At 42.3% G+C, this 27,152-nt stretch overlaps 2 protein-coding genes across 2 annotated transcripts; one reads left to right on the forward strand and one right to left on the reverse strand.

Annotated features, from left to right (window-relative positions):
- Window positions 1–2,185: 2,185 nt before the first annotated feature.
- Window positions 2,186–7,758, forward strand: LOC124015761 (ewing's tumor-associated antigen 1 homolog). Its single transcript, XM_046331216.1, has 5 exons — window positions 2,186–2,552; window positions 2,935–3,069; window positions 3,177–3,256; window positions 3,480–3,589; window positions 3,703–7,758. Exons 1-5 carry the CDS (start codon window positions 2,363–2,365, stop codon window positions 5,423–5,425), a joined length of 2,238 nt encoding a protein of 745 aa, XP_046187172.1. The 5' UTR covers window positions 2,186–2,362; the 3' UTR covers window positions 5,426–7,758.
- A 4,420-nt stretch (window positions 7,759–12,178) lies between these two features.
- Window positions 12,179–26,727, reverse strand: LOC124015906 (calcineurin subunit B type 1). Its single transcript, XM_046331389.1, has 6 exons — window positions 26,495–26,727; window positions 20,281–20,320; window positions 15,299–15,475; window positions 14,846–14,905; window positions 14,386–14,570; window positions 12,179–14,093 (listed from the first exon to the last, which is right to left on the reverse strand). The coding sequence occupies exons 1-6, from the start codon at window positions 26,495–26,497 to the stop codon at window positions 14,046–14,048; spliced, it is 513 nt and encodes a 170-aa protein (XP_046187345.1). The 5' UTR covers window positions 26,498–26,727; the 3' UTR covers window positions 12,179–14,045.
- Window positions 26,728–27,152: the final 425 nt, after the last annotated feature.

The following is a 27,152-nucleotide window of genomic DNA, read 5'->3' on the forward strand; positions in this document are numbered from 1 at the left end:
GAATATATTTCAATTGACTGATTTCCTTTATAAACTGTAACTCAGTAAAATCATTGAAATTGTTGCATGTTGCATTTATATATTTTTTCAGGATATAATCAGGAATGAGCAGGGTCAGCTATACCATAAGGACCCCTTATTCATGTCCTCATTACATGTTGTATAAGAAGACCACTCATGATCTGTAAAGTTCTCTACACCAGATTTTTTTTAAACAAACAATATTGTGGTTGGGGCTTTGCTCAGAGTGGGGTCTTGTCCTTTATGTAGGGTTCTTCAAAGAACCCATATGGTACTACCTAGAACCCTCTATGAAGGGTTCAGCCTAGAACCCTCTATGAAGGGTTCTACCCTTCTTGCCTTCCAAAGAATCATCAAAGAACCCTTCCTTGCAAAAACAGTTCTTAGGATGTTAAAGACTCAACGTAGAACCGTTTGCCTTACAAAGAACCCTTGTCTTCCAAAAAAGGGTTATTCTGATCAAAATGGCTCTTGGTAGAACCCTATCCCTCTGCAAAGAACCCTTTTGGAACCTTTTTCCCCCTAAGAGTGTAGGCCTATGTAAGCAATGATTGAGGAGAGATTACAGAACACCATCTGAGACAGCTCTAAAGAGATCTGCTAACCTGAAAACTCTGCGCTCTTTTATTAGAGCCTGGGCCATTGTCACAGCTCACATTTGAAATGTTTTTTTTTTTTTTTTTTGGGGGGACATTATATTTAGCCTAGCCACTCTAATGCAAAAAACAGGTAGGTACCTTTTTCTCTCTGACAGCACGGCGATGGATTGTTTTTCAGTGCATAGAAACACACAGTTTTCTTTAGCACAGCAGGTTATTCTATTCCGAGGCGCCCTCCATGAAATATCGTGCATATCTGTCTTTGGACAGGAGCCAGTTGCTGTGGTATGGCATTTCAAAGTGAAGGGATGTTGATGAATGCTAGGGTTTTCGTCACAGTCCGGAATCACCAAGGGATACATAACTAACTCCACCCTCATTGGAGGCTCAACAATGTGTAAGCGCACAAAATTAGCCTAGAGGAGCCAGCAAATATTTGGCATATTTTATGTGTCCAAAATATCACCCATTGTTGCCTGCAAGGAATGACATTTATCTGTATGCTTATATCTTGCCCTTTGAATTTAAGGCCCAGTGGTTTCTGATGAACCCCCACACCGCCAGTGGCAAAGCACTCAGGCACCAGAGGAGCAGACGGTGCTAGGGTTCTCTCTGTAATTCCACCAAACTACCACAGCTGTTACTGTGATCTGCAAATGCCCCATTCACACCAATGACATTCCCCTAATGAACTCACCAATTAGGTGCTTCGACATTAGGTGCCATATGACCACCTATGGCTAGATAAACAAATGAAGTAAGGACAATGTGTTGAGAGGTGTGGGGCTCTGTACAGTCATGGTATTCCCTCCAAGGCAAATGACATTTTGGTTTGGAATTTTCCAACAAAAGAGGCCACCAAGGCATCTCCTGGCTGCGGGTTTGACGCTTCATACCTAAATTGGAAGTGACGGGCCTATGGCCCCTGCTCTTTCATCTCACTATCATTTGGGTGGAGTGTTCACATTTGGTGTGACAGAGGGTGTTACTGTGACTTTTCACTGTGCCGCAGCAGCAGCAGACATTGCCTCCAGTCTTTTCAGAGAAAGAGCCTGATGAGGTGCCTGGACAAAAATGGGAATACAATTCATACAATACAATTTCTCATAAGTTATTTCTTCTTCAAGAACAAAAAGAAATGTCCATTCTGAAAGTCATTGCTTCTCCCTCCCCTTGGGTGTTTTTTAAATGTTTTTAAATAGACATTATCCATTTACATTACATTCAAGTTACATTATAAAATCTATCAGAATAACAAGTAGGCCTAGTTAGTTAAGGGGGCAGGTGGGATGATGATAACCTGGCACTGTGGTTTCAGAGAAAGCTGTGCCATATTAAAAGATCTAGACAACATAATAAACATGGACTATGCTGTTGAATATATAGATACATAATAATAATACATAAATAAGAATTTAATGTATCCTTTACTTAACCAAATTTGACAAAAATAATTTCTAACAAAGCTGACATTCCAATTCGGAACAGGAGCTATTTCAGTTGAATGTTGTCGTTGGAGCTCTATGCATGCGTGTATGTGATGTGCAGCAACAACGCAAATTGGAGGCCCTCGAACAAAAATACTTTCTGAAACGGAAGTGGAACTGAATCATGGGAACAACATGGCGGAATGTTTGAATCTCTGATGTTGTTCCAAAACAACGTGTCTACATTTCTCTATTACACGATGTAGCTAAAGACATTCTGGTACCTACACATCTTTATATCATGTTTCATTATAAATGCCAGTTACTATCCCTGCGAACAATATGACAGAATGGCGAACATGTGATACGCCCGCGTCGGGAATGACAGCTGGTTCAGACGAGAGCAGGCAAGGTGGAGGCAAACCGAAAACAAACAGACTGAGAAGAAGCCTCAAACAAACGCAGGCAACTCCATCTCTCATTGTTTCTCCAAAAACCCGTCAAGGTCGGTAGCTTGCAAGCCATGAATGATGTGTTGAATTGATCAGTCACGGATCTAACTAGCTCTTCCTGTAGCCCGTAACGTAAGCAATGAAAACAGCTTATTAGCTGTGCACCGTGCCTAGCTAACTAATGTGCAGTGTCGCGCTACAAACGTTGCTAGCTAGTTATATAACGTTAGTTATTTTCTGGTGAGATGGTGCCTAAAGCCAACTAGCTAGTAGTGGACTAACCCCCACTCCATGTTGAAGGAAGTTTAGTCCGCTGACTAGCTAGGAGTTAATGGCATGTCGTTAGCTACTTCTTTTGTTTGGTTTAGTTAGTTAGCTAACGGTTACCATGTGAGCCAATTAAAATGACATAATCATTCACATATCTACCATCAGATTTCAAGAAGCCAACTCGTGTGACAAGATCAAGATACAACAATGTATTCAACAAAGGAGAGTCACCAATGAATGAATCAGAACTTCAACAGGATATCGTTTGGGATGCCACTTCCCCTTCACCCCTTAGGACAGGCAAATATATTTACATGTCAATATAACTCTGCATGTTGCCAGTGATAATACATTTTTTAAGTTTACCTCCGCTTATCTGTCTTAACTTTTTTCATGTTCCTTCTTAGTTAGCAAAGGAGGCAAGAAGTACTCTGCAAATGTTGGAATTGTGGACATTTCCAATATTGTCAACAGAATAGCTCCCAAGGTTGGTAATACTCTGGCTAGCTAGCCACAAGTGTGCCATCAAATGAATGTATTCAAACTAGCACAAAGTTCATTACTAAACTCAGTGATGTGATTTTTCTCATGATATATCCACTCTTTTTCATTTGGCTCTTTCTTAGTATCTGTGAGTATTGAACAGTACTATACTGTGTTATTCTGAAATATTTACTGTAGTAATATTATTATAATTGATCTTATTTCAGCATGGGAGACCTGTAGTTCCAGAGTCATCCTTGCTCCAGTGGATTGGAGACAGTGCTATTCCCTGCACGCCAGAGATGCAGCAGCCCAGGACCAAGAAGAAATCCCCAAGGTAATCCCCAAGACAAGATAACATACACCCCCTCTCTCCTACATTGTACAATTATTAGAACAGAGCTTGTCACTTGCAAATAGCTTTTACATTTATTATTTTTTTCCCTACAGGACAAATGGAGTGGACGACCTTTTAAAGTTGGCGAAACAGTTTGATTTCAACATGTTTCGGCAAGACGAAGAACGAGTCAATGATATGCACAAGCAGAGTTTGGCGCTTTGGAGGACCGACTCGGAGGACACATTGGATTTAGATGGCATCGAGAACCAGCCTCCTCCCTTACTGAGTAATGGCACACCTGAAAGTACACAGTCCGCCCTTAAAACAAACAGCATGAGAAACTCCAAAGACCAGATACCTCCTGACCATGAGATGGAAGATGATTTGGATTTTTTATTTGATGGACCAACTCAACACATAAGTCTGAACTTAAGTCAGAATTCATTGCCTCAGTCCTTGGAGGTGAAGACTGCGCCCACTATGTCCTCCAAAGTAATTCCTGGAAAATATCCTTATTCCATACATGGCCACACTTCGACCGTCTCCTCATCGCATCCTGTCAAAAGATGCTCAGCAAATAATAACTTTGACGACGACTGGGAAAATGACGATTTGCTGGATGACTCGCTGGTATTTGAGATGACCCAAAACCCAGACCTCTTTGCCGCTCCTAATCATTGTTCGACCCAAAAAGGGTCGAATGAAACAAAACATGAAAACAACAACCCCTCAGCCATTCCCAAAAATGCTCTTCAAGGAAGTAGAGACATAAAACCAGCGGTGTCCAAAGGACAGAATGAAACTGTGAAAAACAGAAAAACATTCACGCTTGAAGCAAATCCTAATGTACAATCAAAAAGTATCCTCTCAGAGGCATTACCAAAAGTAGGGAATGTCCCCGACACTGTCAAACCAGCACCACATAGGAACATACAGCAAAACCAACCAGGTCTCTTTCCAATCAACAAAGCTCCGTCAATGGAGTCCAGTTACCAACTTAGCCAGCAAACACAGCGCCTGTCTAATGGAATAAAGGCTTGGCCGCAGGTGCCTCTTTTTCAAAGTACATCGATCTCAACCAGCTCAAGCACATCAAACTTCACCGACTCTTATTCAATGTGGCCCCTTCAGGTTGAGAATAGCTCTTACCACAAGCCCACAGAGAACAGCAATATGAAGGGAACGGGTATCATCAAGGCCCCAGCTAGCCACAGCGTCATCCCAGAGGACGACTTGGACTCTCTCTTTGCTTCTGATTCCATCTGGGATGACACAGACGATGACCTATTGTGCCAAGCATGTGATCACCTGGAAAGCCAGGTACAGAGCATGGAGGACCCTGTTATCACACGCTCCCAATTCCTGCCCAGTAATCAGACAGAAAGACAGAAGTGTGTCTCTGCACTTTTGAATAGCAGCAGATACAATGTAAATCAAACAACTGAGACCACACAATCCAAATATCCCAACAATTCAGTTTGTTTACAATCGGCCCCCTGGAACGGTAGCACTTTCACCCACTCTCTCAATACCAACAAAGTACCTGTTACTGTGGTCTCTGGTTCTGAAAGACCGAGTTCCAATGCCTCAGCTGGAAATGCTGGCACTAACTCCACGTATAGGCCACAGAACCCTGCAGCAGGAGAAGGGTCATACGAAAGTACTCGGGTCAAAAGCACTTGTGTAGCTGGGAGCACAGCTAATCAACAAGGCACTGGGAGTGAAGCAGCTGGGAAATGTTCTGTGGTGGAGATTGAACTGAAGAAACAGCAGGCCATGGAGAGGAGACGGCAACGGATGCAGACGGCCCACAACCTAAGGGCTCCAACCTGAGGCTGGTACAGTGCACATATACAAGAAGATTCAGATTCTTACTATAGAGTTGTTGTAGCCTCGTACTACCATCCTGATCTCGTAGCAAAACAGAATGTAAGCTCGCTAGTCCAGGATGGTTGTGCGAGGCTAGAGCTGCCGTGCCTTTGTCTGTTTTCCAACTCATAATTTACATCACTCAATCCATTTCTGAATAAGATTTTAATAGTTTTAATATAAATGTTCTTATTTACATTAATCTATTAACTGTTAACAAAGGAACTTAAAAAAAAAAAACAATAACCTATTTTCAGGGAGTATGTTACCAGTTGTGTTTGCAGAATAGGCTAAGCTTGTTCTGTCACTTTTTCATATTATTCATTATATCAGTTTTGTAAATTACCATAGGATTACAACATGAGCGGTTTTCTGATTAAAAACACGAGTCGTCTTGTGCTGTCAGAAAAACTATCATATGTTTCTATATTATGTTTATCTGTCTTTCACTTCTTTGTTTTGGACATTGTTTATATATTTGTCATTTGCACAATAATGAAACTGCCTCAAAAGATGACACACAGATATTAAAGTTGCGAAAGGATTCCCACCCACCCTTTCCAGACAACACTATATTGTGTACAGCAGTGACATCTAGTGCCCTTTTGTTTCTGTGTCATGTAGGGTCACTCTTTCTTTAGCATACCATAATTTATTTTTTGTGGAATACAACAGAGCTACTGTCACGAAGCACAAAATAACCAGTTTGATGCAACAGTCAACACAGTACGAAGAGCTCCTTTAGGACCAGCACACATAGTAATGAGTAGTGCTTTCAACAGAAATGGTCTACGTCCCAAACGGCACCCTATTCCCTGTGTAGTGCACTACTTTTGACCAGGGCCTATAGGGAACTAAATAGGGAGTAGGGTGCCATTTATCCTTTCTCTTGATCCTATCCACATTCTGATTGTGCCCACATAGCCGTTACGTCCACACATGGCAGTAAAATGTGTATCTTTTCTGTCCATATTGTGACCAGATATCCTGGTCCCTCCCTGTATGCACATTTTTTGACAGATATTCTTTCATAATTGTTAATTTATTAATTTTAAGATAATTGATGCAATAAGCCAATGGTGCCAATTAATTTAGAGACCTGTATAATGAGGATTTCAATAGTTCGATTATCCAGATCTGTATACACTTGATTGATATCCAGGTACAATGGGTCCCCGACTACCTCCGGAGTTGGTCAGGAAGATCTGATCAAAATTAGATCACAATTAGTCTTTTTAATTGTCTACACCTGTCTAAAAATGTGGGGACAATCAGGATGTCGACAAGATGAGAACAAATTATGCCTTGTTAGAAACAGGTATAAACAGGGCTTTAGAAAGGGCTTTGACTACACCACACATGCAGTCTGGTAGAGCGTGTGAGTAGAGACCTGAACCCTTTCAGAGTCCTGTAACTTGGGATCTTATGAATCCTTCAGCCATAGTCGAATATCAGTTTGCACCGTGGGAGCCTCAGGATCTGGCCCTGACTGAACAGTCTGCTCGTTTGGATTTGGCCCCACTTCAATCACATCCACACCATGTATCACTTTATTACATAGATCCTTTACACTCGGTTATTCGAGGAGCTGTGTTGGTCTGTCTAAGCTCTGCTCACTGTCTTGATGGGACAAACCATAGACATTAGAGACAATAAAGGAATCTTACTGTAATGTCTATGGTGAACCCTTCAATCCAGCGCAGACACACACACACACCACTCAATACCTTGAGGGAATCTCACTGTTAAAGTGATGCTCCAGGGATTTTGTATAATTTCACACAGTCATTTTGAAATGGGTCCCCAAAATAAATTATTTTTTGTTGCAATTCGTATATATGTTCTAAATTTGTAAGTGCTTAAGATCCGGGACTGCATCTTTAAGTTTATGAAGATTGGGAAACCATTCAACCCAGCACACACACCACTCAGTGCGTTTCAGTTTCATCCGAGGAGTGCTCCGAGGCACCGTGTTCAGCAGCCCAGCCTATGCAGTCAACCCATCCGGACAGACTCGTCAGGTCCCTTCATTAGTAGGCTGGCAGCTGTCTGATGGAGAGATAGGCTTGCTACCCACTCTGGCTGGGGCACATGTAAGGAGAGTCGCGTTATCATCAGACAGGTGTGTAACTGTACCGGTAGTCTGGGTGCACAGCATTGTTGCTGCAAATCAGAGGCACCAAGATGCCAATCTCCTACCTACCGGACTTAATCACAATGCTATTGTCTCACAACGCTGTTTAATTTAGAACAATTATCTGTTTGTAAAGGGATTTGCCTAGACCCTCCCTTGCCAAATGTAAATAACATTTCACTATTGCAATTTTTTGTTGTGTTGATATCACCCCCTACACGACACACCTAAGGGGAACAGTTTGTGGTTTTTTGGCCCACCTGACACCTAGAACAAGATGGCCGAAAGTGTTTACTACCGATAATGTTTCAGGTGAAATTACGTTATCTGAGAATTGCAATGAACTCCTAATGACCCCTTCTTTGCCCCAATTCACAGTGTTCCATTAATTAGTCGCATCCCAATCAGTGAGGACACTGATACTTCTAGGCTTCCTTCATCCCAAATAGCAATCTATTCTCTATAAAGTGCACTGCTTTTGACCAAGGCCCACGGGGCTCTGGTCAAAAGTAGTGCAATATATAAGGAACAGGGTACCATTTGGGGCAGACTTACACACATTGTACCGGGGATCCCGCCAGAGGCCATATCCCTCTCAGACAACGGTCGGGCACGAGGAAGGAGAGGGAATATTCACTTTAGGGTCCTCTGTCTTAATGTCCTGTAATCTCTGTCAAGTCACATCCTCGTAACATAACTCTTTGTTGCTTTGCCTGAAACAACTGATCAAACCTGAAAGTTTGCAAGTCCTTCGAGCAATATCAAATCTCATTGACATGGGATGCTGATAGTGTTATTATCTCACTGGATTAATATTAGGATGGATGCCTAGACCAAGTTTATTCTTGATAGATGGTATTTAATGTATTTGGTCTCATTAACGCTGCATAGTAAAGGAACTATAGACTTTTGGTACCACATTTGCTGACTAAACTCAACTCCATGGTGCAGGATTTCTGATTAACTCCACCAATGGAGCTGAGCAGAGACCAGACTTTGTGGAATTCATCTTAGAATATATTGATTTCGGCCAAGGTCAATAGTTTAAAAAAATTTGTAAATTATGAAATGCTTACCTGGTTTCTGCTCAACTCCGGTGGTGGAGTTCATCAGAAACTTTCTTCACCTTGGAGTTGAGCTTAGTAGGCTAATCAAAAATAAGTATTTTGGATATTAACGACCATGCGAGGTGAAGAATCTTGTCGGCTCAATCAGTAATTGTTATTACCCAACTTATTGATTTTATTGTACAGCAAACAAATATACAGGTCATTTGATGAAAATGGCTTTTGAACATCCACAGGGCACAGGTAACCTATGAGCGAGCCTCATTAAAAGAGCTGGAAAACCAACATAATCATTAAATAAACTATTGGGTTGCATGACATTTAGTGGAACTAAGTAGCCCAGAGTAATCAGAACAACATGAAGCTCAGCTGGGAGATCGGTCAGAGAGTGGTTTTCATTAAACAGGGAATCTATCACCAATTGAGTTGGGTTTTTGGAAAGCTATACATTCTCTTTTTTTTTTTTTGGGGGGGGGGGGGGGGGATTCCATCACACGATTCAAGAATGACAGACATTGATACAAATAAAAAAAACTACTTTTCTCAAAGGCTAATATTTTTTTGAGAGATGTGTCAAAGTTTGAGAGATGTGTCGTTCCATTACGATCAACAATTTGTACTTCACCACATTCCAATTTTAATTGATCCCAATCCTGTCAAGCAACTCTCACCAATCTCTATATTCTCACTCCAAAGCCAACCTACAGTACCTTTGTCTATTGCTCGGCAGTATGCGTCAGGTTGAGCTATGGGTTCTGGTCTAGAAGTTCTGGTTTAGTCGTTCACACCTCAGAGAAATTGATTCTGACACCTGTACAAATGAGGCTGATTTTCCCCCCATGCTAGCGTAGCTGTAGGATGTCTGGAGTTCATTCCAACTTGTGCTGTCCCTTTTCACATTGTGGCATTTTCAGGTAACCTGAGCTACTATGCCTCCCAGAGGTTTTCCTTACAGTATAAAGGTCCTCAAGATCAACCAGAGGTTCAAATCGAGTACGGTTTCCTTTCATAAGAATAAAAGGTGTAACAGTTGGAGCTTCTTCCACGGGTTAATATATCCAAGGCCATCAGTACTGCTGGGAATTACTAAGAACAACTATGGTCTTTGTCTAATGTTCAATGAAAGCTTTTAGATGCAAAATGTTTTAAACGTTCAATGAACTGTGTTAGGTACCATAAATGCAGTTGATTCGTTATTCATACTCGGGTCAATTTTCATTGTATCCTCCATCTGAAGAACCATGCAATGGAATCGACTTCACACTTAACAAAAAACTACCTCTAGACCTGTTGAAATCAAGGGAAATTCACCCCCTCAAATAACATGTCTGAAATTACCCATGGGTCGTAATTGTATTTGTGTAGGGTTCAGCATTTTTGAAGTTGGCTCTTGGTGTCTTTCATGTTGGGTTGTGTAAAAATAAATCTGGAGACTCGCTGAAAGTCCAAATCACAAACAGATGAGCAGGTTCCACGAGAATGGCAGTCTTTCGGAGGTCCATGTGTGGCTCGGCTGAGGAACACAAATGGGAATTTTAATTGGCAGTGACGGGCACAACTGGCCACATTCTGCATGAGCTCCATTAGGACCGTTCGGGAAACAGTGACACGTTATCTGAGGGAAGGGGAATGTATGTGAGCGCACACATCCATGGGTATTATTTTGGGTGTAAAATGAAGGGTATCTGATTACAATTGATGGTTTTCCAGTGGCCTTGAGCTTGAAATCAAACCCAGCTTCCGAGACATTTTCTGCCTCTTCTTTTCCCCGTTTAAAAATATATATATACTAAACAGTAGGGTGCAGTGCTTGATTGCAACAGAAGGCAATGTGAATCGAAGATGCAGCACTCAAGATGACACTGCTTTAATCTTTCATTAGTAAGTCTAATGAATTCTGATCTTATTCAGAAAGCGTGTCAAGATATTAAGTCCGGGGCAACCTCGTGATAGCCATTCGGTAACTAATAATCTAATAAATATTTATTTGTCACATGCGCCGAATAAAACACCTTACAGTGAAATGCTTACTTACTAGCACTTAACTGCATTGTTGGTTTAGAAAAATACATAAAAAGTAAGAAATAAAAGAAATAATTAAAAGAGCAGCAGTAAAATAACAATAGCGAGGCTATACACAGGGGGTACCGGTTAGTCGAGGTAATATGTACATGTAGGTAGTTATTAAAAAGTGACTATGCATCGATAAGAGTAGCAATGCAAATAGTCTGGGTAGCCATTTGATTAGATGTTCAGGAGTCTTATGGCTTGGGGTTAGAAGCTGTTTAGAAGCTTGGACCTAAACGTGGCCCTGCGGTAGCAGAGAGAACTGTCTGGCTAGGGTGGCTGGAGTCTCCCACAATTTTTGGGCCCTTCCTCTGACACCGCCTGGCATAGAGGTCCTGGACAGCACGAAACTTGGCCCCGGTAATGTACTGTGCCCTACGCACTACCCTCTGCACAACTCTGAAGACACACGTTTTTTTCACCTCCTAAAAACAAGGCCCGAGGAGGGAAGGAACCATTTTGAGGAGACAAGGAGAGGACACAAGTTAAATATTTGAGATTCACTCACACTCAATAGCAACTTCTTTTTATAGCCCTCTTATGCTGCCATCTAGCGGCCAGTTTGGAGTATAACAATAACATACCCCATGACCATCCATCCGTGCATTCTGCTCCTGCTTGGTTGAGTGCATTTTTCAGTACAATAGAATTATGGTTGTCCTATTAATGAAAACAGTGTCATACATGTGGGGATGCTAATCATCAATATAAAACATATTTCCCCCACTTTCATAGGACAAATATCCCTTTGCTGCTGGTCTTTTAACAAATTGTCTGGCTTTCTATCAAAGCGCATTCACACATACTCTGCAGTGTGCCATCCCGACTGCATTCATTCTAATTTAAGCGCCACCTTGCCACCGTCACAATGCATGGATACATAATGCATGTGTTGTCACACAATTCACAGCCTCCTAACTTTCAAATTGTTTATTTCTCTTTTTCACGTATGAAGTTTCAAATGGTTCCCACAGCAGATGCAGCATGCAGAGATGGATAAGAAGGTAAAAACCTAAGACTGAAACCGTTTGTTTGCCTCCACCCTATACCACCCCATAATAAAACACACACACACACACACACACACACACACACACACACACACACACACACACACACACACACACACACACACACACACACACACACACACACACACACACACACACACACACACACACAGATCCCTTTCCTCCAATAGTGGACACATTTAGCACAAACCTAAAAATAAAATAAAAAACAAAGGAGGGACCACTAATACTACCATGTTAATAACAAATATATCTGTAAAGAAAAATATATATACAACCAAAAAAAAACATCTCGAATGGTTTCCCCCTGAAACAGAGCTGGTAGGCTACTCTGGGGCATAAGTGAAGCTTTGCTGGAATAGAAGTGACAGAGATATCCAAAAGATTATAGTTGTTTAGAATAACAGTTACATGTAAGTGGAGTTACTTTGAGTCATTTCCATATTTATTCAACATTCACCAATTCTTTTTTTTTTGGCAACATCCATATACATGTCATTTTCATTTGTTATAATATATTAACATTAAGATTCATATGTAAACAGAGATTTTCAAAAAAAATGGATCTACATGCACAAAGAAAAAAAAAGGGGGGGGGGGGGCCTCCATGTCATGCAAGCACATCACAAGACTTCGGGGGCCTTTTAAGATCAGATAAGAGCCAACGTCGTGCAGCACGCCATTGAAGACAAAACAGCGGTGCGAGGCGGGCGCATGCGGCACAGGATCACGCACTTGAACACCCGCCCGTTGGTGCATTCAGTTGAGCAAAAAAGCAGAGCCACAAACTTAAAAAACACGTTTAAATTCCATAAAATGTATAGATACAAATAAAACCTGTTCCGTCTTGTCCCCTCTCTCTCTGTGTAAAGAACGTTGGTAGCTTTATAATAAAATGCCCTTGTCGGTTGCATCTTCTCAAGAAAAAACGAAGAAGAATGTTCAGGAGGTAGGGAGGAAGAGGGACAGCACACCTGTGACCTTGCACTATTACGTCAACTCACGGCAAGAGTCCATACAATGTTTGAGAAACCGAATTAAAAGATGCTCATGAAATAGATGCAAATTACATGGTCAAGAAGGCAAAATGTGTACGTTGAAATCAACGCCTCTCATAAGCCGAACCAACTTAACATCCCTCAATGTCCCAACTGTAGCCTACTTACTGTAAGTTACCTCAGCTCTGCCTTAAGTTGTTAAATGCAACCCCCCCCCCCCAAAAAAAAAGCTAGATTTACCGTATCACAAGCATTTAAACCAAAAGCACTCATCTCTACTTCTATTTGATAGTCTGTAACCAATCTATATCTGTAATTTAACATGGCTGATGAAAGCAGTAAATACAAAAACACATGAACGAGAATATTCTAATGGCCTGTGATGTCCTACCACCCAGAATGAAGACGTGCTTTTTGTTGGAATAAGAGACTTAAGGTGACTAACCAGTGACTCAAAAAAAAGAGAGACTTTGTCCTTGAAGTAAAACCGTAAGCTTGTATGTGCAGAAATGTAAATATTATTCTCTCTACTCCACTGCATCTTCAAAGCAAGATGATCGATGTCCCTGACAATATAAATAGGTATAGTGCACAATCCAATCCCCCTTATTATTAAAAAAAAGAAAAAGGCTGTCTTACATGATCTTAAAAACGTAGCTGTTCAAAATATTGGGAGTGAAAGAAGCAGGGAAAGCATTTGCCAGGAAAATGTAATTGGATTGTTTGAATCGTGCAGTATGCACATTGAAATAAGCAAATTCTACCGAATGTTGATAGAAAAAGATGTATACCATTATATTCAACCGGTTTATTATATGTTCTGAATGGCACTTCATGCTCTATTTTTGTGTTGTGTTGAAATCAAGTACATCAAGTTACATCACAGCTAACTACACACATCCCCCACCCCCCCAAAAAAGCCAAGACCAAAATAAATATGAAAAAAAAAAATAAATCCCAACTGCCTCAAAATCAAAGAGAAACAAACTAACCCTTCCTCCACCAAACTGAAATACTCGCTCAATGATAAAAAGCTGTCCTTCAGGCTTTTAAAGTGCTACACTGGGTTATTGAGAGAACTCATGTTCGATAACACTATAAAATGGTTGGCGTCAGAAGGCTCGGGTTGAAAAACAAAATGGGGAAAAAAAAGTGGCTTCACAGAGAAAAAAAATACTTCCCATTGAAAAATACACAGAGAGCGTTGCTGGATGACACCTTGAGCAGATCCTCAGAAATGGAGAAGAAAGCGAAAAGGGATTTTTCTGCTGGGGCCCGTGAGGTCAGTCACACGTCCACAACCATCTTTTTGTGTATGTCTAATCCTCCCACCACCTAATGGAAGACAAGAGGGGCAAGAAACTGTCACGGACGCAACAGACACCTTTAGAATTTGAACAGAAGTGACGCACCGCGATCATGATCATGGGAATATGATTGCAACATTTCAGATAAATTCAGAGTTTTTTTGTTGCAGAAATCCCTGTTGGGAGGATTTCCTGATTATTCCCTACTGGTTCCCGGAAATCCCCCAAATGGGATTTCTCAAACTTGTGAACATTTTACGGAAAGTTTCAGGAACTGTGCAACCCTATCACAGAGTTAAAACGTTGTTTCTTCGACTCACCGCACAAAACTCCTCAAAGGATATCCTCCCGTCGCCGTCTTTGTCTGCGTTGATGATGGTTTTGTCAACAATCTGCTGGAGCTGGGTGTCCTTTAAGTTGTTCCCCACCATCATCTTGAGGACCTGGAAGAGTTCGCCATTGGATATGTAGCCGTCCTTGTCCATGTCGTAGATCCTGAAGGCAACTAACAGGACAAGGGGAAGACGGAAGGTTGGGTCAGACCTCTGGGTTTTCATCGCAGCGTCATTGGAATGACCTGCCAATACGCGTATTTTAAAAAAGGAAGAACTTCTGAACATCCAAGAACGGGGATAATTTTTTCACACAGAAAAGCAAAAATCACAAACATTTAATTTATGAGCTCAGCATTGGTGTATCGACAAAAAGGTGGGTAATCACTTTAAAATGGGGGGGGGGGTCACAGTGAAAGCAGTTGAGATTAGTTGGCAGTCTACTTACAGCGCAATTTCATCTCTTTATCACCTTTGACACTGAACTGGGAGACGCCCTCAATGAATTCTGTCAAAGAATGTGAAGCCATTTTGAGTCAACCAACAATTAAAAAGGACAGTAACAAGAACATGAACACACGTCGGATATCGTTATTTCATTCACTCAGTTGTATAAGAGCTAGAGGGGGTTTCGAGGAAAATGCCCAAACGGCCCAAAAACTTCAGGCATTTTCTGATTTAAGGTTGGTCAGCATAACATCATAATGCAGGCGAACACTTCTTAGAAAAAAAACATGATACATTTAAGCACTTGGTTGATGATTTCATTTCAAGGTGAAACAGCACTGGTCATTATCCACAAGGATAACCTACAACAAAGACACAAGACTAAAACAGACAACAAAGGCTCTTTTGAAGTTAGAATTTAGAAAAGGTGAATAACCCCATATATCAGTCTTACCTTTGAAGTCGACTTCCCCATTGCCATCTGTGTCAAATATATCGATGACTCGCTGTACAAGGGGATTCTGTTGGAGTTCCGGTAAGGACATAAACTCTTCCACGCTCAAGGAGCCAGAGTTATCTAGGTCGAGTTTCTTAAATCTCTTTCCTAGCCTCTTAATCTCATCAGCATCAACTGAAATAGAAAAGGAGAGAGCGAGAAAGGGTGGCGTTAAAAACCGACCGATTCACATATAGGGGAACAAAACTTTACACAGCAGACTCCATTTTCTAGGGTAGCAACCACCACCGCCGGGTTTCGGGAAGCACACTTTCAGGACACGGGGGGGGGCGGGCCAACCTGGTCACTTACATCTGGTGTTATGGTCCTTTGCGGCCTTTAGAATCGATTCACCCATCCCCGATTGATTCTTACCCGAATTCTTGCGAGTGCTGGCCATAGCATAGCCGTCCCAAGCTACCGCCCACCTAGTGTAGTTTGATACTGGTGGCCAACATTGAGCGACAGCAGCAGCACACCTCTCGGTTCCCCACACTAAGCTCTTTCACTGTGTCATGTGCCGCCTCCGAAACACACTAATCACTGGACTGATATGCATTAATCGTAACATGGACACAACAGCGTGAGGTGGACTTCAGTGAGACTAAGTGTGAGCCGTAATGTGGGCGGGATTTCACAAAATGAACCTTTCACCTGCTGCTGTGCACAATGCTTGATTCTACATACATGAGAAAGAATATTCCAGTAGTTTGTTAATACGATCAACCTCGCACTAGTATTAAAATCACCTACAGAGTCTCACTGTAAATAACAAGCTATTTGTTTTATTAGTCTTAGAGGCACAATTCATATCTATAGACAAAGTATTTTGCATCAGCTTTATTTGACAGTTACAGGCAATCCGGAGTTTCTTTCTGATCCGATATGGCATTGGTTTGCTGAGGCGTTCCTCTGGGCACCTCGAGGTGGCAGTGGCGTTTTAGTCAGCAGTGTTGTACCATGATGACAGGCTTAACAAGTAGGAACCAACAGTTGCCATAACCGAGACCCACCACTAGATGTACCACAAAACAAGTGAGTGGGGTGTCACAAGAACTAGAATATTACTATGGCGGCTATACATTATGGAATGCTGCCAATACAGCACCACAGTGAAAACTGATGCACTTTTACATCTATTTGTGAGCAACTCTCTGTAAAATGTGTCCTACCAAATTGGAAAAAACGTAAACACGCAGCGCCCTTCTACGGGATTGTGGGGGAGGGTTCTTAAAATCCAACATCCAATCAAAATGTAGCCGCTTAATGTAAACAGCCCATTCTAGGCATTTGGAGACCAGGAAGGATGCCATTGAAAATCATTAGCTCAGTTGGTAGAGCAGCCCAGTGGGTTCAAGGACCTTTACGAGAATGTATGCACACATGACTGTAAGTCGCTTTGGATAAAAGCGTCTGCTAAATGGCATATATTATATTATTATATTAGCCAGCCCATTGATGATCATTTTAGTTACGCTGATTTAACTTACACCTAAATCATTTCAGCGTTAACGATGGACTAAACTCTTGTATACAAACTGAGAAAATAGATATTTTTTTAAATACATCAATAGCTCCTCCCCTGACACAAACTCTTTACCAGGGGACGCAAAAATGTAGCTGCAGAGGCACAGGCCCCAACAGCACTGCATTAATTCAATTACACTTGCACAACAGTATATGCAGTGCTGGGTACCATTCTGTCCGTGTATACAGTCCACGAGTGTAGATCAAATAGATGGAGGAAAAAAGTATTTATAGCCACAAGGCAGAGAGAAACACCCCTCACTCCACACACAGCTAAATGGCTGGTGCTGCCCTCCCCTCGGGAAACCCCTAGCAACAAGGAAGCCCAGCGAGCCAACACACAAAAGGGGGGAGGGTATTTTGAGAGCTGCAGTCAGACAGCCAGCTGGAGAGGCTTTCAACACAAACTGATCTGCAGAAGGAGACAACGTGTTACATTCACATAGGTTTCATAATTCGGCTCACTGGGCCTCATCTCCCTCACAACCAATGACCACGCAGACAGCTTGAGAGTTCTGAGACTGTCTCCCGAGTCTTCATGAATCAAGCCCCGGTTATGATATTTTAGGAACACTGTTACCACCACAATTGGGTTATCAACCATTTGCTATGATAGTGTTACTAGCATTCAGGCACGTGACAAGATTTAGCCTCGTACGAGTCTAAATAGTCATTTCATAGTAATTCTAGACACTGGTTTGCTCTAGAGACCTGTAAACAAATCATGCGCCCCCCCCCCCCCAAGAGAGATATAACCGCTAGCAAGCTAACCAATGAGCTAACCAATATCACACCTATAAACCAACCACGCATCTGACGAGGCAGATGATAAGGACGTTGCCATCGCACTTAATTCACTGCTGCAGAAACACACCCCCCCCCCCCCTTACATGTGGGCGAGTCACACCGCTGATCTTACTGAAAAAGCGGCACCCACTGGTGCGCATCAAAGCACTGCAGCTCTCCCAAACTACCCGAATAAATACTCTCAGCTCTGCCTCTATACATTATATGGGAAGTTCATTTGTCTTGATGTGCTGGTTTGTAGCTCAATTTGGATGCTTTATTACCTTGTTGTTGTTTATTTTATATACTTAATGCATTTGTGGAGTTTTTTGATTGGAATGAGCCTGTAAGAATGTGTGTGTACAAAAAAAAACAAGTAAATACAACCTGTCTATAGATGCAGATCCTCTTCTAGTTTGATGAACAGATCATGAATTGCTCCAAAGATCACGGTAGCCAATACGTGGCCGTCTGTGTAGATGCATACGTGTGGTGTGTGGGTTTGCATGCATACGTGTGGTGTGTGGGTTTGCATGCATACGTGTGGTGTGTGGGTTTGCATGCATACGTGTGGTGTGTGGGTTTGCATGCATACTTGTGGTGTGTGGGTTTGCATGCATACTTGTGGTGTGTGGGTTTGCATGCATACTTGTGGTGTGTGGGTTTGCATGCATACGTGTGGTGTGTGGGTTTGCATGCATACGTGTGGTGTGTGGGTTTGCATGCATACGTGTGGTGTGTGGGTTTGCATGCATACGTGTGGTGTGTGGGTTTGCATGCATACTTGTGGTGTGTGGGTTTGCATGCATACGTGTGGTGTGTGGGTTTGCATGCATACGTGTGGTGTGTGGGTTTGCATGCATACTTGTGGTGTGTGGGTTTGCATGCATACTTGTGTGTGGGTTTGCATGCATGCCACGTTCTGCTGTGTCACCATGCTTGACTGGTGCTCCTTACGACACGCCCAAAGCTCTCAGCAGATGCTAAAGATCGCCACTTAGAGATACGCACACTGTGCTAAGACTAGACTAAGCGGGGAGGGAGGGTGTACAAGTGGGTACAACTACAGAAAAAACACAAGGTGTTAAGAGGAGAGTCACCATGTTCTCTTGAAGCGAAAAACAGTCTTTGCAGGGCAAGTCATTTTGCCTGTTTAGCTACAGCGTCAGCCTTGCACATGGAGTCACCTAACCCGGGTAGAAGTTGCCCCTCTGCTAGGATCAGCTTCCCCTTCCCCGTATCCAACCTTTACCATTCGGGGTAAAAGACAGAACTGACCAGCATTCTAGGGGTCTACTAACGAACGCCCTGACTAGTGGACCTGGACACGGATCTGGGTGAGCTCCCAGTGTTCAGACCCTGCCAGCTCGGTGTGCACAGCTGATTTAAGGTTGTGTGCCTTCTAGACACGGCGAACAGCTGCCCCACGCCCTGCTCCCAGGAGTGAGGGGGTGGGTAGAGACTCCCCAAAATATCCCACTGTGGGAAGTCCATCGGCTAGCTGAGGTTTGAGACCTGTCGAAGTCTCTTGTTGTTGATTGTCCTGCAGGTGCGCAACCCAGGCGTGACTCTAAATACAGGTGTGTTTTTGATGGTGGTGGTTGTGTCAGCTGGTCCATAAGCATCAAAGTGGCAAGTCTTTATGAAGTGAGACCCCTAAGTCAACACCAGAAAGTAGAACCGTCTACTTGCACCCGTGACAAAGTCCTACGCAAGTCTGGTCTCTCTCAAAACGATTGAAAACCTAGCATTTGCTTTTCCAGTCAAACACATTCTGTACAAGACTGGGCGGGGAGAAACAGAGAGAGGGAGATTGTTCTGGGTTAAGGCAAGTAAAGGAACACGTGCCGTCGTAAATCACAGTCCGACGGCCACCCCTGTGACACCTAACGTAACAGCTCGTTAGGGAGGTGCCCACCCCTGAACACACTCGACACCGGTCAACATTGACGTGAGCTCTGGCTCTGCACGCCACAATCCTCCACAGGTGGGAGTTCCCGAAAAAGTAGAGCCTGAAAGTTCAGTCCTGAAACTCTAATTAGCCCCATTTTCTCTTGAGGGGTGGGTGGTTTGATGAGGGTGGAGGGATGGCGCAGCAGGGTGACAAACCAATTAAAAATGGAATATTACTCAGACTAAAAATAAATAAGGCTCTCCCACCAGCCCTGAAACTGACCTTTATGAGGGGGGGAGGCATTTTTTAGCTGTGGCAGCCAAGTGCTCAAGCCTCCCAGCAGCGTCTGAGACCGGGTCACACTGTGAAGGGCTGAAGTATGCAGTATAGCGTGTGGTGATGTATATATTGGTCTGCTCAATTCCCCCAACCGGACCAGTTGTTTACCTCTTAAGTGTCCCAGACTTTTGTAAACTGCAACGCCTATCGGGAAGATTCTGTCCTTTGAGTTGACTGGGCGGTCACTCTTTAAACCAGAGACAATGCAATCCCATAGCCTAAACTTTTTTTTTTTTACATCAAAATTGTTGTCAGTCAAGGTATTTACATGCATACATTAAGATTAAATTCCAGTCATATCTGAATATTACATACAGGACAGCCCACAGCAGATATTGTTTGAATCACAGCAGCAGTATTGGAGAAGTTGCCGGTGACGCTCTCAAATACTTACAGTGTGTACACATCTCCAAGGGATAACTTGCTTCGTTTCCCTAGAAAGAAAGAGGAAAAGAACGGTGAGAATGACCATCCAACCTAATGTCTATTCAGAAATGAAGACAGGAAACCATAGCTAATAACATTCACCATTAAAATCTGTATTTTCTTCTTCAAAATATAGGAATTGTGTTGCTATAATAAGATGGCATTCGCACCAAGGGTCTGAAATATTGCCATTTTACCATTGATTACATTGTAACAAGTTGAGTGGTGACAATCTTATGTAAAGTCCCGATTGCGTCCGGGGTACACTACCACCTCAACATTGACACACGAAAGTGATTATGTGCTAATATATTGATGTGAGCTTGGTACGTTAATAGGGAAACAACATTAACACAATATCCTGCCACTAAAACGGCAGGTAGATTTGAAACCCATTCTCGGTCCATCCCACTCTAGGCATTTTGTTTATCCCTCAGAAGTGGCATTTTCCATTATGCATGAGAACAAACAGAATGAACTGGATTCTGCCAGAGCTGGAAATGAGGGCAATCCACTGCCTTTGCCTTTCCGCATCTCAGTGGGACATAAAGGAATTGAAAAAAGGCCCGATAGAGGAAGGCTGTGCTTTCCTTATTAGATAAAGACTTGGGCCATGACTGAACGGCTAGCCAAAAAGGGGCATGGACTATCCTAAATGCCTCTAAATAACTATCCATTTAAATCCAAGTTAAAACATCTATCTCCTGAATATCATAGAGCACTTCTGTGGCTCAGTTGGTAAGAGGCATTAGCCACGCCAGGGTCATGGGTTCAGTTCCTGCTCGGGTCACATATACAGTGCATTAGTAAAGTTTTCAGATCCCTTGACTTTATCCACATTTTGTTACGTTACAGCCTTATTCTAAAATAGATTAAATGCATTTTTATCCTCATCCACACACGCACACAACCCCATAATGACAATGCGAAAACAGGTTAGACAGATTTGCAAATGTAATAAAAATACAAAAAACATATCTTATTTACGTAAGTATTCAGACCCTTTGCTATGAGACTCGAAATTGAGCTCAGGTGCTTCCTGTTTCTATTTATCATCCTTTAGATATTTCTACAACTTGATTAGAGTCCACCTGTGGTAAATTAAATTGATTGGACATGATTTGGAAAGGCATGCACACCTGTCTATATAAAGTCCCACAGTTGACAGTGAATGTCTGAGCGAAAACCAAGCCATGAGGTCGAAGGAATTGTCCGTAGAATTCTCTAGACAGGATTGTGTCAAGGCACAGATCTGGGGAAGGGTACCAAAAAAATGTATGCAGCATTGAAGCTCCCCAAGAACACGGTGGCCTCCATCATTCTTAAATTGAAGAAGTTTGAATCTACCAAGACTCTTCCTAGAGCTGGCTGCCCAGCCAAACTGAGCAATCGGGGGAGAAGGGACTTGGTCATGGGAGGTGACCAAGAACCCGATGGTCACTCTGACAGAGCTCCAGAGTTCCTCTGTGGAGATGGGAGAACCTTCCTGCAGCACTCCACCAATCAGGCAATTATGGTAGTGGCCAGACAGAAGCCACTCCTCAGTAAAAAAGGCACATGACAACCTACTTAAAGTTTGCCAAAAGCACCTAAAGGACTCAGACCACGAGAAACCAGATTCTCTGGTCTGATGAAACCAAGATTGAACTCTTTGGCCTGAATGGCAAGCGTCAAGTCTGGAGGAAACCTGGCACCATCCCTACGGTGAAGCACGGTGGTGACAGCATCCTGCTGTAGAGATGTTTTTCAGTGGCAGGGACTGGGAGACTAGTCAGGATCGAGGGAAAGATGAAAGGAGCAATGTACAGAGAGATCCTTGTTGAAATCTTACTCTGAGCACTCAGGACCTCAGACTGGGGCGAAGGTTCACCTTCCAACAGGACAACGACCCTAGGCACACAGCCAAGACAATGCAGGAGTGGCTTCAGGACAAGTCTCTGAATGTCCTTGAGTGGCCCATCCAGATGCCGGACTTGAACCCAATCAAACATCTCTGGAGAGACCTGAAAAAAACTGTACAGCGAAGCTCCCCATCCAACCTGACAGAGCTTGAGAGGATCTGCAGAGAAGAATGGGAGAAACTCCCCAAATAAAGGTGTGCCAAGCTTGTAGTGCCATACCTAAGAAGCAGAGGCTGTAATCGTTGCCAAAGTACCGAGTAAAGGTTCTGAATACTTACGTAAATGTGATACATTTAAATTATTATTATACATTTGCAGAAATTTCTACAAACCCGTTTCTGCTTTGTCATTATGGGGTATTGTGTGTAGATTGATGAGGGGAAAACGAACAATTTAAATCCATTTTAGAATAAGGCTGTAATGCAGCAAAATGTGGAAAAAGCCAAGAAGCATGAATACTTTCAGACTGCACCGAAAAATACTAAAGACATATGCACTGTAAGGACAGTAAGTTGCTTTGGATAGAAATGTCTGCCAAATATTAGAATGGCTAGCGAGGCTACCTTGTGTAAATCCACACATCATCCAGAATGTGCTGATGAGGACTATGTTGCAGAATCCGAATCGGGATTGCAAGCCCAAAATCCTTTTCTCTGTGATGAATACAAAACAACGAAAGTAGGAGACCTGTTTCGACTTGCTCCTGACAACAAAGCCTGGCATAACCCAAGACTGATCATTGACAACCAGAAAGACACGGCCCTGTCTTTCCATCTAGCTAAGCTTTGGATACAATACAAAAAAAAAATCTATACGTTGTGCATACTAGGCTCCATATCCCCATCACTTGAAGTCATAAAATAGTAAAGGAAATGTCAATAAAAGTATCATTCCATTTGTTTCATGAACAGTATTTTAGGGATTAGGCTCCAACGTCCAGGCAATGTGACTTGTGTGGGTTACTTTTGGTTTGGCAAATATCAACATTTTGTCTCACACTTTCTTCATTTGATATAGGCTAACCTCAACTCCAAGAATTCCATAGATGTCCATGCTCAAAGTGTTTTCAAATCACTGGCACAGTAGTGTTGATGCTGCAACCGTCCTGTGCCTCTGACTTCAGGTCTCACAGAGCATTCAATTCAAGTGGACTGGGGGGGGGGGGGGGGGGTTTAGGATTACACCATTTCCTTGGTGTAAAATCATGTCTGTGTGGTAACCAAACAGTGGGAGTTCTAGAAGTAAACCTAGTTTGTAATTATGACATTGCAAAATGGTGGGAGGGCAGATGGGTTGGATTTAGGCCTAACTCAGCTGCGTAGTTTGTACCACAGATGCCAGTCCAAACATATAAAATGAACAATGATCTTGTTACTTTCTTTTCAACATCCTTTCCTTCAGGCAACTAATTTGTCACTAACGATTCATTCTAAAAAATAAAATAAAATGTCTAGGCGTATTCAACACTGTTACCAGTTAGTACTCACATTACTACAACTGGGTTTGGAAAGTAAGGAGTATCTTATTCCAAATCCATCCCCTTTGTTTATCTAAAACATCTGTACTAAGGGTTAAGAAGAAGCAAGCCAGTCTCCCGACACGCACTGTATTGAAAAACTTTCACAGTATATGCCAAGTATATGTAGTAAGCTACACATTTTGCTCTTGAGCACCATGACAGCATATCTGTCAAGAACTGAGAACTTAATACGTTTTATGAAAAATGTGATATATTGCAGTCAGAGTCTAATACACTTGACTTCCAACAGTTCTCACTGAGGGCCTGCTTACAATTGGAATGTGGTTTCAAAGAGACTGCCTGAGTGTACAATCCATCTACCAATAGAATCCATTAAAACCAAATCAGCGTCATCCCAAGTCCTGGCTGCCTGCAGCGACAGCCTATAAAGGAGTATATTGTACACTGAACAAAAATATAAAACGCAACATGCAACAATTCAAAGATTTTACTGAGTTAGTTCATATAACAAAATCAGTCAATTGAAATAAATGCATTAGTTCCTAATTTATGGATTTCACATTACTGGGAATACAGATATGCATCTGTTGGTCACAGATACCTTAAGAAAGGGTAGGGGCGTGGATTAGATAACCAGTCGGTATCTGGTGTGACCACCATTTGCCTCGTGGAACACGACGCATCTACTTCGCATAGAGTTGATCAAGCTGTTGATTGTGGCCCGTGGAATGTTGTCCCACTCTTCAACGGCTGTGCAAAGTTGCTGGATATTGGCAAGAGCTGGAACATGCTGTCATATGTCAATCCAGAGCATCCCAAACATGCTGAATGGGTAACATGTCTGGTGAGTATGCAGGCCATGGAAGAACTGGGACATTTTCAGCTTCCAGCCTTATCATGCTGAAACATGAGGTGATGGTGGCAGATGAATGGCAACACAATGGGTCTCGGGATCTCGTCACGGTATCTCTGTGCATTCAAATTGCCATCAATAAAATGCAATTGTGTTCGTAGTCCGTAGCTTATGCCTGCCCATACAGACATGACAGTTTGTGCAGAAATTCTTTGGTTGTGCAAACCCACAGTTTCATCAGCTGTCTGTGTAGCTTGTCTCAGACGATCCCGCAGGTGAAGAATACGGACGTGCAGGTTCTGGGCTGGCAAGGTTACACATGGTTGGTGGTTGTGAGATCGGTTGGAAGTACTGTCAAATTCTCTAAAATTACATTAGAGGTGGCTTATGGTAGAGAAATGAACATTAAATTATCTGGAAACAGTTCTGGTGGACATCCCTGCAGGCAGCATGCCAAATGCACACCCTCCAAATTTGAAACATCTGTGGCATTGTGTTGTGTGACAACTGCACAATTTAGAGTGGCCTTTTATAGCCCCCAGCACAAGGTGCACCTGTGTAAAGATCATGCTGTTTAATCAGCTTTGTGATATGCCACACCTGTCAGGTGGATGGATTATCTTGGCAAAGAAGAAATGCTCACTAACAGGGACATAAACACATTTGTGCACATAATTAGAGAGAAATAAGCTTTTTGTCCATATGGTAAATGTCAGGGATCTTTTATGTCAGCTCATGAAACACGTGACCGACACTTTGCATGTTGCGTTTATATTTTTTGTTTGAAGCTCATATTCAGATCCTATAGCGTATTTAAGGTTGATGCATTTGTGTTCTTTTTCCTGAAACCACTATGCACACTTTGGTCTGAGCTAAATGCCGGCGCTTCAGAAATGCATACCGGTCCAGTATTCATGCTTAATAATCAAGTCGCCTACTGACCCTCCCAAACATGGGCTATGCGTGTACAATTAATGTAGGCCTGTGACCGTTGGAAATTGGGAGGAACAGGAAATAGGTCAGTGAACGACAAGATATCAATCTTTTTAAATGGAACTCTGATGCAAATTGATATGACTCAGGTAGTATGAAACTGTATCTGACCTTCTGCAATGCATGTCCTTTTAAAGCCATTTATTCAGATCCCTGTACTGGGACTGGTAAAAAAAAAAGAAAATGCAAATAATTGTAACGAGAGGGAATATAGAAAATGTAAGAATCTTTGGGAAGCAATTGTTTCTTCCTGAAAATGTAGTTTAACATTAATAAATGTGACTGACTAACTAGAACAGTCCTGTTCTTTTTAACACATTCCCACGAGTAGTTAGTTAGCTGTGTTGATCGGGAACCACGCTAACGTACCGTGCAGCTCTCATAAGTGGCAAACAGGAAAAGTGCCCATTTGCTGTGACCATGTAGTATGTTTTAACTAGTGCTAGTCCAGCTTTGTTGGACCTGCGTTATAAAGCCGAATTTTGCCGACACAAGTTGACAAGCGCATCTCATTTATGCACAAACGAAGGCGTGACAGCCTATCGATATTGTTAGTGTTGCCTGCTTGCGGGTTCAGGAAAGATACGATGTTTCACTTTTCCCCCACAAGCTCGCGCCATTTTTCATGTGCCTATAGCTTTAGCTAACCGGCTAGGTTGTTGGTTTAGCTACTTGTCACACATTTTTAGAAGTCTCAGTATAGCCTTTCAAAACACACCAGAATGCGATAAATCAGCAAAACATAACGTTGGCCATATTGCCATATCTGTAAACATGAAATTGTGCGTGCAAAAATGTAACGTGATACACGCTTTCAAGCTCATTTGGTCGGAGAATAAGAACGTAGTGCAACGAGATCTTGGATAGCCTTGAGTGCTATGCATGCATGCATATGGTGTAAGATTTTGTACACGTTCGGTTCAACATTAAAATAGCTAGCTATAGTTTTCCTTACCATTCTGTCGGTTGGGTTTCTTCACCTGGTGCGCAAGAGAAACACTTCGAAAGGACGACGTTGCACAAACAATTTTAAGACTGTTTCAGGGAAATATTTCTGGTTGTAATAAATATAGACCAGCTTGACTTGCTCTCGCCTTTTCTCTTTAAGGATGACGGATTCACTGCAGTAGCTACAGTGGATCCGCAGAGGAGGTTGTGTTGGTGTAGAGAGCGAACGAGGTTGAAAGGCGAATAGGGGGAGGTGCGGCTATACAGTACATCCGGGTACCCTGTCTATTTCTTTTAATGTATGTATGCCAACCATGTATTGTGACATTTACATAAAATTGTTCCCTATCCATCAATACAGGGTTTTAAGTGATGCGTTTAATGCTTTTCGGCGTAAGCCTATTTCCTCATCCAGATTTTAAATGAAGACCTATGCAGTAATGTTTAAGTAATAATAATAATATATGCCATTTAGCAGACGCTTTTATCCAAAGCGACTTACATTTAAGTATGTGGAAAAATCGACCAGTGAATATGAATGCCACACCTACAGGCTTGCCCATAAAGATGCATGGTTGTAAGATTGACTATTGCAGCTTTCTCTTTCACGGGCATGAATAGCCATACTGTACGAGATGTAAAAGATGACGCCTAATGTGTCTAAC

Source organism: Oncorhynchus gorbuscha, linkage group LG26 (genome assembly GCF_021184085.1).
Source record: "Oncorhynchus gorbuscha isolate QuinsamMale2020 ecotype Even-year linkage group LG26, OgorEven_v1.0, whole genome shotgun sequence".
Classification (NCBI taxonomy): domain Eukaryota; kingdom Metazoa; phylum Chordata; class Actinopteri; order Salmoniformes; family Salmonidae; genus Oncorhynchus; species Oncorhynchus gorbuscha.